This window comes from Salmo salar, chromosome 04, assembly GCF_965601325.2.
Source record: "Salmo salar chromosome 04, fSalSal1, whole genome shotgun sequence".
NCBI classification, from domain to species: Eukaryota; Metazoa; Chordata; class Actinopteri; order Salmoniformes; family Salmonidae; genus Salmo; species Salmo salar.
Window position 1 is genome coordinate 73,973,573 of NC_138294.1, and position 13,694 is coordinate 73,987,266.

The window sequence follows — 13,694 nt, forward strand, 5'->3', positions numbered from 1 at the left end:
ACAAGGCTGAAGAAAGACGCATCTCATTAAATGTAGGTAGTTCTTAATTTTCAATGTGTTGTCTGCACATCCCTTCGCAACACATTAACACAAACGTAATTCTGTTTGAAAGGAAAAAACTATCTCACCTGGGATTCGAACTTGCAGCAAACTGGAAAAAAATACAACGAGCCTGGCTCATTACGCTGAATTATTCATCCAGTTTAAATTGTGTTTTACTAACTTTGATTAGCAGATGATGCCATTTGACTTCTGTTCAGGACACTCATGGAAAAGTGTTCGATGTTACCGGACATAATCACAGCCACCTGGTCAAATTAGCATAGTGCTAAATGTGCCAGGTTATGTAATGGAACAGCTAACGTTGCTTATTAATCACATGCAACCACGTCAATGATTTTGATTGGCTGATGCAAATTCTGAAAACAGAGAAAAAAAGTTCAAACTTTTCTAATGTTCGAAAGTATGGACCCATCAGGACCTGGCTCCACATGCAACACATTGCATAATGGTGTTGGTGAGAGACGTTTGAGAACATTTTAAGCAATAATAACAAAGCAAACAATTTCCCCAATGTAAAACAACTTCTTGCAGTATGAATATACTGGTAAAAGACACCCATCAGCGCCATATCAGAGGACAATATTAAAATCAGCAGGGCATTTCCCCCCCCCCCCCCCTTTTTTAAGAAATCTAAACAATATTGACAACCGAGTTGAAGAACACTAAAAGTGGAAAATGAAAAGTGCCGGGAACATAGTGTATTTGGAAAGTATTCAGAACTCTTGACTTTTTCCAAATTTTGTTGCATTGCAGCCTTATTCTAAAATGGATAAAATATTTTCCTCATCAATCGACACACAATACCCCATAATGACAAAACAAACAGGTTTTTAGAAAAGTTTTCAAATTGATTTTTTTACATAAGTATTCAGACTCTTTGCTATGAGACTCGAAATTGAGCTCAGGTGCATCCTGTTTCCATTGATCATCCTTGATGTTTCTACAACTTGATTGGAGTCCAATCAATTGAATTTACCAAAGGTGGACATGATTTGGAAAGGCACACCCATCTATATAAAAAGGTCCCAGTTGACAGTGCATGTCAGAGCAAAAACCAAGCCATGAGGTCGAAGGAATTGTCCGTAGAGTGCCGAGATTGTATTATGGCACAGATCTGGGAAAGGGTACCCAAAATGTTCTGCAGAATTGAAGGTCCCCAAGAACACAGTGGCTTCCATCATTCTTAAAAATGGAAGAAGTTTGTAAGCACCAAGACTCTTCCAAGAGCTGGCCGACCAGCCAAACTGAGCAATTGGGGGAGAAGGGACTTGGTCAGGGAGGTGACCAAGAACCCAATAGTCACTGACAGAGCTCCAGAGTTCCTCTGTGGAGATGGGAGAACCTTCCATCTCTGCAGCACTCCACCAATCAGGCCTTTATGGTAGAGTGGCCAGATGGAAGCCACTCCTCAGTAATGGGCACGACAGCCCGCTTGGAGTTTGCCAAAAGGCACCTAAAGGACTCTCAAACCATGAGAAACAAGATTCTCTGGTCTGATGAAACCAAGATTGAACTCTTTGGCCTGAATGCCAAGTGTCGCGTCTGGAGGAAACCAGGCACCGCTCCTCACCTGGCCAATACCATCCTTACGGTGAAGCATGGTGGTGGCAGCATTATGCAGTGGGGCTTTTCTTTCAGTGACAAGGTCTGGGAGACTAGTCAGGATTGAGGGAAAGATGAACGGAGCAAAGTGCAGAGCAATCCAGAGCGCTCAGGACCTCAGACTTGCGTGAAGGTTCACCTTCCAACTGGACAACGACCTTAAGTACACAGCCAAGACAATGCTGGAGTGGCTTCGGGCCAAGCCTCTGAATGCCCTAGACTGGCCCAGCCGGCTTGAACCCGATCGAACATCTCTGGAGAGAACTGAAAAAAGCTGTGCAGCGACGCTCCCCATCCAACCTGTCAGAGCTTGAGGGGATCTTCAGAGAAGAATGGGAGAAACTCCCCAAATACAAACGTGCCAAGCTTGTAGCGTCATACCCAAGAAGACGAGGCTGTAATCGCTGCGGAAGGTGCTTCAAAGTACTGAGTACAGGGTCTAAATACTTATGTAAATGTACGTTTTTTATTTTTAATACATTTGCAAAAAAAATATATTTTTGCCTCGTCATTATGGGGTATTGTGTGTAGATTGAGGAACAAAACCTGTAAATTATTTTAGAATAAGGCTGTAACGTAACAAAAAGTGAAGGGGTCTGAATACAGTCCACAGCACCCTTCCCAATCAATGTATTGACTTTATAAAAAAATATTAAATGTTGTGCAATGGGGAACTGTCATGCAGTTTAATGTCACATTTTCAGTTTGAGTTTCAGTCACATTCATTCATTTGTGCAAGTCTTTCTCGGTCATTGCTAATTACAGATTGCATAATTTCAAATTCACAAAACGATTTGAAATATTTTTACACAGGGGTGACAAGGGTTGTTGGTTCTAGCAGTGACCCCGGTCTTGTTCAGTAGGGAGAAAACATTAAGAGTGAAACTGGGAGGTACTACCTGAACTTGACCAATAAGAACGCTGATTCCCCCCATTGCAAAACATTTTGCTACATTGTACCCTAATGAACACAACACTGGTGCTTTCTGTAGTAAGTCATAGTGCAATAACCCTCTTGCCATACTACTCCTCCCGTCACTGACCTCAGTTTATATCACAGAGCATAAAACCATTAGACATTACTCTTCATTGTCTCATAAATACAATGCTGCTGCAGTCAACGCAAGTTATGCAGGTTGCCCTCAGTGTTGCTTTCAATAGAGCAGCCATATTGTCTTTAAACTTTAACAAACATCTACACAGGGTTGTTAATAGTCTAACGCTTACTTAGTGTTATTATAAAGCCTTGCAGCTTCATTAGACCCTTTAGTTGGAAGGGGGGTTCTTGCGCTCTTGTGAAACTTGTGCACCTAGCAGGCTAATTCCCAGCACATATTTACAAAATACCACAGGATATAGTTGAGGGAGTAAGGAAAGTGTGTTTTGGCTATAATTGCTCCTTGAAACAAAAAAAAACATTTCCACAAAAATACTGATGAACTGAGCATTGCACTTCAGATCAGTTATTTTCATATTTCTGAGGGAAAAAAATCTATATAAATTAAAACATTTCAGACACGAGGTAGAGGGGACAAATCAACAGGCTCTCCTAAATGACAACGATTGGCCTAAAACGCTCCCATATGCCTACGATTGGTCCACACACCCACCCATGTTACTATGATTGGCCAGTGACTATGTGCCTTTCACCCACAGTCCTTTAGCAATGTGGTGTCATCGGCATATGATGACGTTTAGCATCTGGCATGTCAGTGGCTTTGTGTATCATAGCTGAGCCCAGAGGGTAGGTACTGGGTGAGGGTGACAGATTGGCACCAAGGGAGAGACTCTAGGGAAATGACTATGGTTGTGTTCAGTCGGGAGGAGAGAGACATTTTGAAACGGGGAGGTACAACCTGAACCTGTCCAATAAGAAACATTTCATTATTGTTTTCTGTTACAAAAACTTTAAACTCTGTGCCTTACCAAACTCAACCCAGACCTAACTCGGAGCTCCCAGTTGAAACGAAGCGAGCAGAAATGAATTTAGTACATCTAAAAACGTGTATGTACTGTGTTTGTTACAGTCCGCATGGGAGGGAAACGAGGGGAGAGACCAAAGGATTAACGCTGTGGCTTTGTGTTGATTGTGACCATGTGAGGTTCTGAATCATTTTAAATATGTTGACACATTCCACCTGCCAAAAAGGCCTTTGTATACAGTAACACATACTCAGCAGGTGTATCTAGTGTCTTTGGCATGGGGGAGGCCGGGAGACAGGAGGAGGAGATCAAGAGGATGGGAAAGGAGGGGACCGGGGCAGACCAAAGTAAGAGGAGAGAGAGTACAAATATATCCGTTTGGTATATTTATAAACTAAGCCGTTGTCTGGCCATTGTATATCTCACAACAATGAGGTGGACTGGACAAAGGCCCCATACTTTACAGTCCTAAGGAATGTCTCCACTTACTCCCCAGACACAGACAAGACACAGTCATCATAGCATTTTAGAAAGTCAGTGATCACACAGGGCGGCGAGGGTCTGATCATGCACAGGGTAAAAAAAACACACAAAAAAAAACATTTAACATAATATTTAGTATGTAATGGTGTCACGCCATATTTTCCATTTAATTTCAGTACAAAAAGAGGACTTGGGGGTTCGTAGTGTGGAGTTTTTAGCAGAGGGGCTTGGTTAGGGCCCCTGTGCTGGGTGTCCTGTGGTAACTTGTCCTATCTGTGGAGTGCAGCAATGGTCGGTTTCAGTCGCAGTTAGCGTCCTTCTCCACAAGAGGGAGTCAATCAGGAGTCAGTATGGCCACTTCTCTTCTAGGTCCCAGATTCACTGTCCTGTACTACAAAAGGGTGATCCATGAGTCTGTGCGAGAAGCCACATATACACCAGCGTCTGGTCTGTGTGCGGGCAGTGTGTGTGTGTGCGGGCAAATGCGTGTGTAAAGGACGATTTCTTGCCAAACATGGGAGAGGGGGCGTAAACTCTGCTGTGTGTGTGTAGTGTATCAGGACTTCAATACTGGGGTAGAAGTGTAAATTATATTCCGTGTGTGTGTGAGAGTGAGAACTTCATCTAAATAAATTCTCTCTCACACATTGGCAACAACAGCGGATGAGTTGCAACTTCTGACCACTCCAGTCCGTATATCATGTTCTTTTCGATCGTAGGTGAAAATCACAGAGGAGGAATGGATTGGATTTATGTGAAGTGTGTCTGTGTAAGTGTGTGTGTGTCTCAGCTCTCGTCCTCGGAGTGCTGGTGGTCCAGCAGCCGGACATGCGTAAAGGGAAAGTGGCCGCGCTTGCCCTTGCACTCGCCCTCCCACTGGCCGTTCACGTTGATCTCGGTCACTTTCACCATGTCTCCGACCTGCACAAAACACACACCGGTTAGACTATAGAGACAAATTGGATAGAAGCAAGACCTTCAGGGGTCTGCAACGTGTGGCTCTGGAGCCGCACAAGGCTCTTAAAAAGCCCCTATGGGGCTCAATTATGTTATTTAAAGCAGCCTAATCAATCAACTATAATAGTAGTAGAATGAATACATCAAATCAACTCTATTCACACTTGAACCACATTAAAATGATTTTGCCTAATTAGTTGGCTACAGCCCTTAGCCTGACGACTCACATTCTTCCGCTGCTCTGTCATTCACTACATACTTTAGTCGGCTACTGCATCATTTAAGTCTTGTAGTTACAAGAGGGGCGTTGTACAAAACGAAGTAATCAGCGATTCGATTGGTTAGAAACAGAGTATCAAAGCCTATGGCACATTTTTAAAACAGCCACTTTACCCACGTGTGTTCTGGCTCTGGCCCAACCTAATCTGACAGCCCTGAATCTGTTTGCATTTGGTGAAGGGTCAGGAGGTACACAGATCCAGACTCATTGCGGAGAAGAAACTAACGTCCATGGGTGTGGCGTAGCGATTGGCCGGAGCAAGGACTCTGGATAGCCAGCCAATACAGCCCTTATTATTCAACACAATTCTGCTTTGTTTTGTTTGAAATTTGTTTCGTTTGAGTTCCCGACCCCAGCCTTAGCCTGACAAGTAGGGATGGGCATTTGAAATCATTTCACATTCAAATAAACAAAAATGGGGATAAACTTGGACACTTTGTTGCGCAGCCTACACCATGGGAGAGACCGTGCACGCTGCAGCAGGGTGGGGTGATGGGCAGGGGCCAGTGGTGTGTGACACGGGAGAGAGGAAAAAGTAGCAACTGACTCATGCTAGTTGACAAACTTGTAAATGCTATAGGTTATGTATCATCCCATCTGGCAGGGCCTGTCTTTACTGTATTAAATCGAGGTAAAGAAGCTAGCTAAGATCACCAGATATTAGCTAGCCAGCTTGCAAGCTATGCCAGTTGAGGCTATTTTGCTGCGCTCCCCGTCTTCGTCTACACCAACTCCATTCATTAAACAGCAGCCTACCTGTTGGTTGCTCGTTGTAACCTACTTCTCATTTCGCTAACTTAATTCAAACATTTTAATTTGCATTGATTTGAGACCTCCCACTTCACAGCCTCTGACTGTAGTGCCAACAACAAGAAACCTGTGTAGACTATAAGTATTTTTATTATGGGTCACACGTCATAACTACATTCAAAAGTTTGTTTTATTAAATTAATAATTTCAAATATCATGGCATATCCTTGTGCGTAACATCAGAAATTTGATTTAATTGAGACAAACTTTTCATTGTTAAAATAGGTCTGTGATTTCCCCCCACCCCCTCATAAGTACTCTCACAAGTATTCTAATACTAACGTGCCCATCCATACTGACAAGCACAGTAGCCAAACTCTTTATTTCGTTTCGCTAACCCAGGCCAGGGTTGAGGTTGCTTCCATATCAAATACACTCAGTTCATGAACAGTTGCAATTGGAAATCAATGTGAACTACCGGTATGTCCACTGACTGACCAATGCAGTAGCCGACTATGGAATTACCCGAACCCTGATTGACTAACTACACAGCAGCACAGTCCTACTAAGCCTTTACCTTGGGATACACTCCACGCCCATTCCCCATCATTCACTATAATCTTTGTTGCTTCACTTTCTAATGTGCAAAATTTTTACAAAATGGTTCGAAATGGCACCCTGGCCTATTCCTTAGATGGTGCACAACTTTTGACCAAAAGCAGTGCACTAAATAGGGAATAGGGTGCCATTTGGGACAAACCCCATGTTCCTCTCATGACATACAGTTATACCTGCAGGTGTGGTACTTCACAGGAATGCTCTTTATCAACACTGACAAATTGGACTCTTAAGCTGCAAGCTATGACCTGCGAAGCAATCTTCGTTCGGGCATTGCCATTTCTACTGTACGACTCGCAACGTTCAAACAGCTTCTAATCTTAAAGGGATAGTTCTACAAAACTACATATTTATGTGGAACTGAACTATACCTTTAATAGGCGTTTGTCTCATTTTGGCCGTTTGTTTCTCTACTTAATTATACAAGGGGAGTAGAAGAGCACGGAAAGTGTAGTCTTTGGTACAGAGAGGGATGAAGGTGAGAGAAATAGAGGGTGCATTTCTTCATCTCTAATCTGTATTTGATCTCCAGGACAGTGACCTCTGACTCCAGCCAGCCTCAGAGCAGCAGAGGGAGAGAGCGACTATTCTTGTCTATTTTATTCATCGTGTTACTATTTTTTAACTGCATTGTTGGGAAGGGCTCGTAAGCAAGTATTTCATGGCCCGTTGTGAAGGTTGGGCCCAGGCGTGTTGACAAAGGGCTGAGCATACTGGTCCGACTCCCCTAGAGGCAGATAGGGCAGCTGCGACACTGCTCCGGCCATAGGACTGCCCCCACTATTATTTACATCGTTGTATTTAGCGCATATGACAGTACTAGCTCTCCTCTCGGTCTGCTTTTCTCTATATGCATGAACCCATTAAACATGTCAGGTGTGTGTGTGTGTGTGTGTGTGTGTGTGTGTGTGTGTGTGTCTGTGTAAGCATGCAAGTGTGCCTGCCCATGTGTGTATGGATGGTTGTGTATACTTACAGGAAAGAGTAAGCAATTACAGCAGCAGCACCCTGGCTCTCTGAGCAGAGAGAACATATATGGGACATGAAACAGAAAAGAGGGAGTGTCATGGGGCACAGAGGAAGGCAAAGAAAGGGGGGGAACCAATACCTCCAAGGCGAGGGCCGTCTTGTCGTAGGCGTTGGGCACCCTTTTCTGAATGGCGCGGGCATAGACGGGCCCGTTCTGCAGGTTTGGCAGGGGAGTGTTGACCATGGGCTGGGCATACTGGCCTGGCTCTCCCAGAGGCGGGGGCAGCTGGGGCGCTGCTCCATCCGTAGTGCTGCCCCCAACACCCGACGGCCCTCCCGCACCTCCGGGCCCCCCCGCCACCGAGGTGGGTGAGGCGGGCCGGTACTTCTCTACATAGGGTACGGGGATCATGCCGGCGCGGCACTCCTGGTTAGCCGCGTTCCACCACTGCTCCTCAGGCTTCTCCAGCACACGCAGCACGTCACCCTTGCGGAAGGGCAGGTCCTCCTCGTCGTTGCCTGGGAAGTCGAAGAGGGCGCGAACAAACTCTGCCTCCTGCGGGGCGCTGCCCGATGCAGTGGGAGGGGCGGTGGCAGCACAGCTCGCCAAGCTCGTGTGCTTGGCCTTGCTGATGGGCTCGATCAGTGTGGTGGTGTCCAGGTAGTGGATCTTGTAGAACTCCAGAAGGATGGGCAGGGCGTCAAACTCCTGGTCCCCGATGCGGAACCGCGGAGGGGCCAAACCTGGATGGCGAGAGGATGACAGTTTTATTTTTTAAATTCTCCTGGAACCCTGAGGCTACTGAAACTGAAAGTGCCTCACAGCTGAGCATTCATCTGACAATCGAGTCCTAACAAAACAATTAGGCTTAAGCCAAGGACTTAGCTGAAATAGTTTGTTTAAGCCTCCCACGGCTTCACATACAGCATGTATATACACTCCCTGTCACTTTGCAAGTTTATTAAGAAAAGCCTCCCACGGCTTCACATACAGCATGTATACATTCCCCGTCACAACTTTTGCAAGTTTATTAAGAAAAACAATCTGTACCAGAAGATATAGGCCCACTCATTCGATAGTTCCCGATTCATTTTGACAGCTTAGCTAATGGTCACACACTTGCAAAGCCTGCAAGGTAGGACATGTATGCAGTGGAGGTTCTAGACCATTTCAACTGGGGCCAGTTGTACTGTTAGAGGGGCCAGTTACATTAGACGTTATTGTTTTGTTCCGCCTAAATGCCGTTCCTCTACGAAATGTGTGGGTTAAATTAGTGTTCCGCATTGCCACTGTCTAATAAGGGACGTAGAAAAAGAATGATATCAAAAATGTGTTATGTAAAAATTATTTCATACTCCACATTTAGGGGGGCCACAAGGGGGCCCAAAATTGTTTTCACATGGGCACTGTCCCCCCTAGAACCGCTAGTGCATGTATGGTGAAATTCCCAAAAGGAAGTAGCCTAAACAAATAAAAAGTACTGAGCCTGTGTGTGTAATTAAAACAGGGCAGGACCACATGCATTCCACACACACCATTCGGAACAGTCATCCTCCAATTGTGACAGCATGTCCATTCATTCATAGGATTAGCCCAATCCGACCCGCTCACTCACTGTCTACCTGGCTCTTACTAAAGAGCAAGTACCTAAAGCCTCCAACTGACAAAACTAAACAAAGACCTTTAAAAACCCACCATTACTACAGTAACAAAAACCACAGCCAGTTATGTGTAGCTAGGTAAACACACTACCAAATCCCTAAATAAATACTGTATTTCCAAATCTTGGTGACTGTTCAAATGAGCTCATTAGCGAGCCCAGACCACGACCATAAGTTAATTGACAAACTACATAATGACTGTCAAGTAGTTAACACAACTAGGGGGTTGCTTGTTTCTGTGCATAGCCATAGTTTGCCTTCGTTCCAACAGCTAGCTTCAGTCCGACCTTAGCATCAGTAGCTAGGTATCATTCTTGTTAAGTGTTCATAGTGTAATACAATTTTCAAACGTATACTCAATTTTGTTTAGCAAACTGTCTAACATTAGCTATGTCTGGTGTAGCCAGCTTCCGGCCAACTAAATGATCTTAAACGTAGTTATGTACCGCTAGCTAGCGGCCGCTAGAACTGGGTCAGTGGCGTTTCCCCACTTTAACTAGTTTACTAGCTCGCTATCTAATCTTACCTGATCCAGATTGCCGGTTGTTGCTGATGCTGTTGATTATATAATGTGATACTTTTGAGTTCTCTGAGACGGATAGCACGTAGTCCCCGGGACTGGTAATAGAGTCCCTTACGAGAAACACGCCATGTCTCTGACCCTGCAAGAGGAAAACCGTATCCTGTCGGCTCAACCTTCCCCAGTACCAGCTAGCACGATCCTCCGCATCAAAATTCCCGGCCATGACTGTAAATCCACTCCGAGGCCTTCCCCTTTCCTCTCCCTGTCCACAACTAGGATTCAACTCATACAACTTTAGCTATGTATAACACGCTCCGGGAAAATACACGGCATTGATACCGCTTTAAACCGTTATATTTATATACATGTAACCGACTCCCACAAAACAATACTGTCCCCCCCCTTTAAGAATGAATTGTTGCAACCAGAAATATATAATTTATTTATCAAGGCGTTTTAAAAGAAATCTCTGTAGTAATTTGCAACGTAAAACTCAGGGGCTGAAATGGCGGATCTTGGGGTAAAGGTTGACTTCATCCCCCTGGATTTAACTGGGCGTAGCTAGTCACGATGGGGCATGTCCGCTGGAGGCTGCCACTGAGGTGTGGAATGTCATGATGGGCAGCACATCCATCCATTTTGAGAAGGTCAAACTCAGCTGGCTGCTTGTTAAATATTACAATACCAGGTTATTTCGCCTGGACCGCAATATTGTGTTATTGATAAGTAAAAAATTTGAAGAAGAATATGCCGTCTCAACAATTTGACACTAGATGTCACTCCTGAACTCCAAGGTAGGTGTGGTGAGAACTCGTTCCGGTGGAATACGAAGATACGAGCGCTTATTTCAAAGAGCGCTCCGTAAGCTACGCCCCAGTGGGTAGAGCTAGACATGTTCTGGATCACGTTTTAATACGATTAAAAGCATCTCATTTTACAGTGGGTCCGCCATGGTTCTGTGTAGCTTAGTTATGCTGATATATTTGCAGTTAATTTTGTCTTTGACGTAATAAGTAAAACAACGATCGAGTCAGACAGTTCGCAGTAGAACATAACAGAGAAGGGCATCGTTTACTACTTAAATTATTGGGATCGTCTGGTTACCACCAGTGTTTGGAATATGACGAGCTCGTTGACAAAACAGACCATGAGACGCCTTTTTTTACACGGATATTTATTTGGCAAAGGTCCGCGGTGGGTCGGTGTAAACTATGCGATTATATTGGAAGAAGGTTTATAGCAGTGGATGTAATCTATTAATGTACTTTTATAGTATTTCTAAGTCGCAGCCATACAACAGCCAGGGAAACTAATTGTACTCACTATGATAGAACATTCCTATTTTTCTGCCTGACTGTGGCGCTCTTTACCTGAATTATTAGGATTTCCTGGCAATCACAACAAAACTACTTATTTTGCTCAAATAGAGATAATTAAATGGTGTTTTCTTCGAAAAGATTGGTCAGGCCAGAAAACATTTCGTTTTCTGCATGAGTTTGGCGCTGTTCATTGCAATTTTCTGGATTGTCTTGTGATCAGAACAAAACGTAAATATTGAAGACTCATCTCTCCCCCCCCCTCCCCTCCCTTGGGTTGTGCCGTGGCAGATCTTTGTGGGCTATACTCAGCCTTGTCTCAGGATGGTAAATTGGTGGTTGAAGATATCCCTCTAGTGGTGTGGGGGCTGTGCTTTGGCAAAGTGGGTGGGATTATATCCTTCCTGTTTGGCCCTGTCCGGGGGTATCGTCGGATGGGGCCACAGTGTCTCCCGACCCCTCCTGTCTCAGCCTCCAGTATTTATGCTGCAGTAGTTTGTCGGGGGGCTAGGGTCAGTCTGCTATATCTGGAGTACTTCTGTCTTATCCTGTGTCCTGTGTGAATTTAAGAATACTCTCTAATTCTCTTTCTCTGAGAACCTGAGCCCTAGGACCATGCCTCAGGACTACCTGGCCTGACGACTCCTTGCTGTCCCCAGTCCACCTGGCCGTGCTGCTGCTCCAGTTTCAACTGTTCTCCCTGCGGCTATGGAACCCTGACCTGTTCACCGGACGTGCTACCTGTCCCAGACCTGCTGTTTTCAACTCTCTAGAGACAGCAGGAGCGGTAGAGATACTCTCAATGATTGGCTATGAAAAGCTAACTGACATTTACTCCTGAGGTGCTGACCTGTTGCACCCTCGACAACCACTGTGATTATTATTTGACCCTGTTGGTCATCTATGAACATTTGAACATCTGTTATAATCTCCACCTGGCACAGCCAGAAGAGGGCTGGCCACCCCTCATAGCCTGGTTCCTTTCTAGGTTTTTTCCTAGGTTCTGGCCTTTCCAGGGAGTTTTTCCTAGCCACTGTGCTTCTACACCTGCATTGCTTGCTGTTTTAGGGTTTCTGTACAGCACTTTGACATCAGCTGATGTAAAAAGGGCTTTATAAATACATTTGAAATTTGATATTTATTTACTAAACTACAGATTGAAAGTGTTTCTTTAAAAAGATGAGCCTGGCTGACATGGACTGTTTCCTTATTCCCTTTGTGGTTATCCTTGGTTATTTACCAGGTAACAAGTGAAAATGAAGCAATAGGCTCCTTATTTTACTCAACTAGTGTTTCTTTGAAGAGATTGTCCATGGCTGACATTACAAATACATTAAGGGTAAAGGATCCACAAACAGAGTCTGACTACCTTTCTGCACACCTCTTTATGTCCAATGCTAGCTGCCATTGATATCGTATCACAGGGGCACAACTTTGATTTTTAAAGTGGGGGGGACATAACCTGGCGGGGGACTGGGTGGGGACTTTTTGTTGGCCATCTAAAGCTAATTTCCTGCATTTCTACACAATCCAATATGTTGTATTTCTGTCTAATAAAACCCTTTTGTGGCTGCCTGTGCACCTGCCTAGTCATTTGAAATCCATAGATTAGCGACTGATTAATTTATTTAAATGTACTTATAATTAATACTTTAATGTGATATCCTCTTGGTCCACATTGGGTGTTTTGTATGTTGCGCAAAAGAAATTGAAAAAAAATCTATTAAAATTGTTGCATGTTGAATTTATATTGTTGTTCAGTATAATTCATATCACTGTTGAGCACTTTTTACTTGCATACAATATAGCTGGATCGTCCTGTCCCTAGGGGTCCACCGCCCTGCAGCACCCCAACACACCCTACTCAGCTTTAGGATCTTAGTGAAACATTCATTACTGGTTTCAGGTGTGTTAGGCCAAGGCCCGAGTGACAACACACAGGACAGCAGACCCCCAGGGCCAGGACTGAGCAGCCAAGGATTGTCTAAATAGATATCTCCCCTGAGATATGTTTTCAATACAGACTCCTTTGTATCGTTCACTGATATTGTTAATATACTGCAAAAGTCACAAGCTCAATAGACTGGTCTTCCCTGGCTGTCTGTCACTGCTGGGACACCTGTCACCATCTGATCCTGCTTAGACATGATGAGCATAGTGCTGTGTACTGACTGTGCACCATGACAGTGAAGCCCGTAGAGATGTTAATTACTGTGTTTGAAAAGTGAAAAGCAGGGAATTAGGTAGGGAAACTGACAGATCAATAACGTTACATTGCTATACTAACTAATACAAATTCACATTGCACTGAAAAAACGTTTGGCCGCTGGTTTCATAGTGTGATTCAGGCAAAGAAATCATCCGTAGAGCTCTGAGACAGGATTGTGTTGAGGCGCAGTTCTGGGGAAGGGTACCAAAACATTTATGCAGCATTGAAGGTCCAAGAAAACTGTGGCTTCCATCATTCTTAAATGGAAGGCTTTTGGAACCACCAAGACTCTTCCTAGAGCTGGCCGCCTGGCCAAACTGAGCAATCGTGGGAGAAGGG

The 13,694-nt window shown here is 44.4% G+C and overlaps 1 protein-coding gene across 1 annotated transcript; it reads right to left on the reverse strand.

Annotated features, from left to right (window-relative positions):
- Positions 1-177: 177 nt before the first annotated feature.
- On the reverse strand, positions 178-10,362 carry LOC106603721 (adapter molecule crk). Its single transcript, XM_014197751.3, has 3 exons — positions 9,834-10,362; positions 7,785-8,389; positions 178-4,992 (listed from the first exon to the last, which is right to left on the reverse strand). Exons 1-3 carry the CDS (start codon positions 10,051-10,053, stop codon positions 4,858-4,860), a joined length of 960 nt encoding a protein of 319 aa, XP_014053226.1. The 5' UTR covers positions 10,054-10,362; the 3' UTR covers positions 178-4,857.
- Between the last annotated feature and the right edge of the window lie 3,332 nt (positions 10,363-13,694).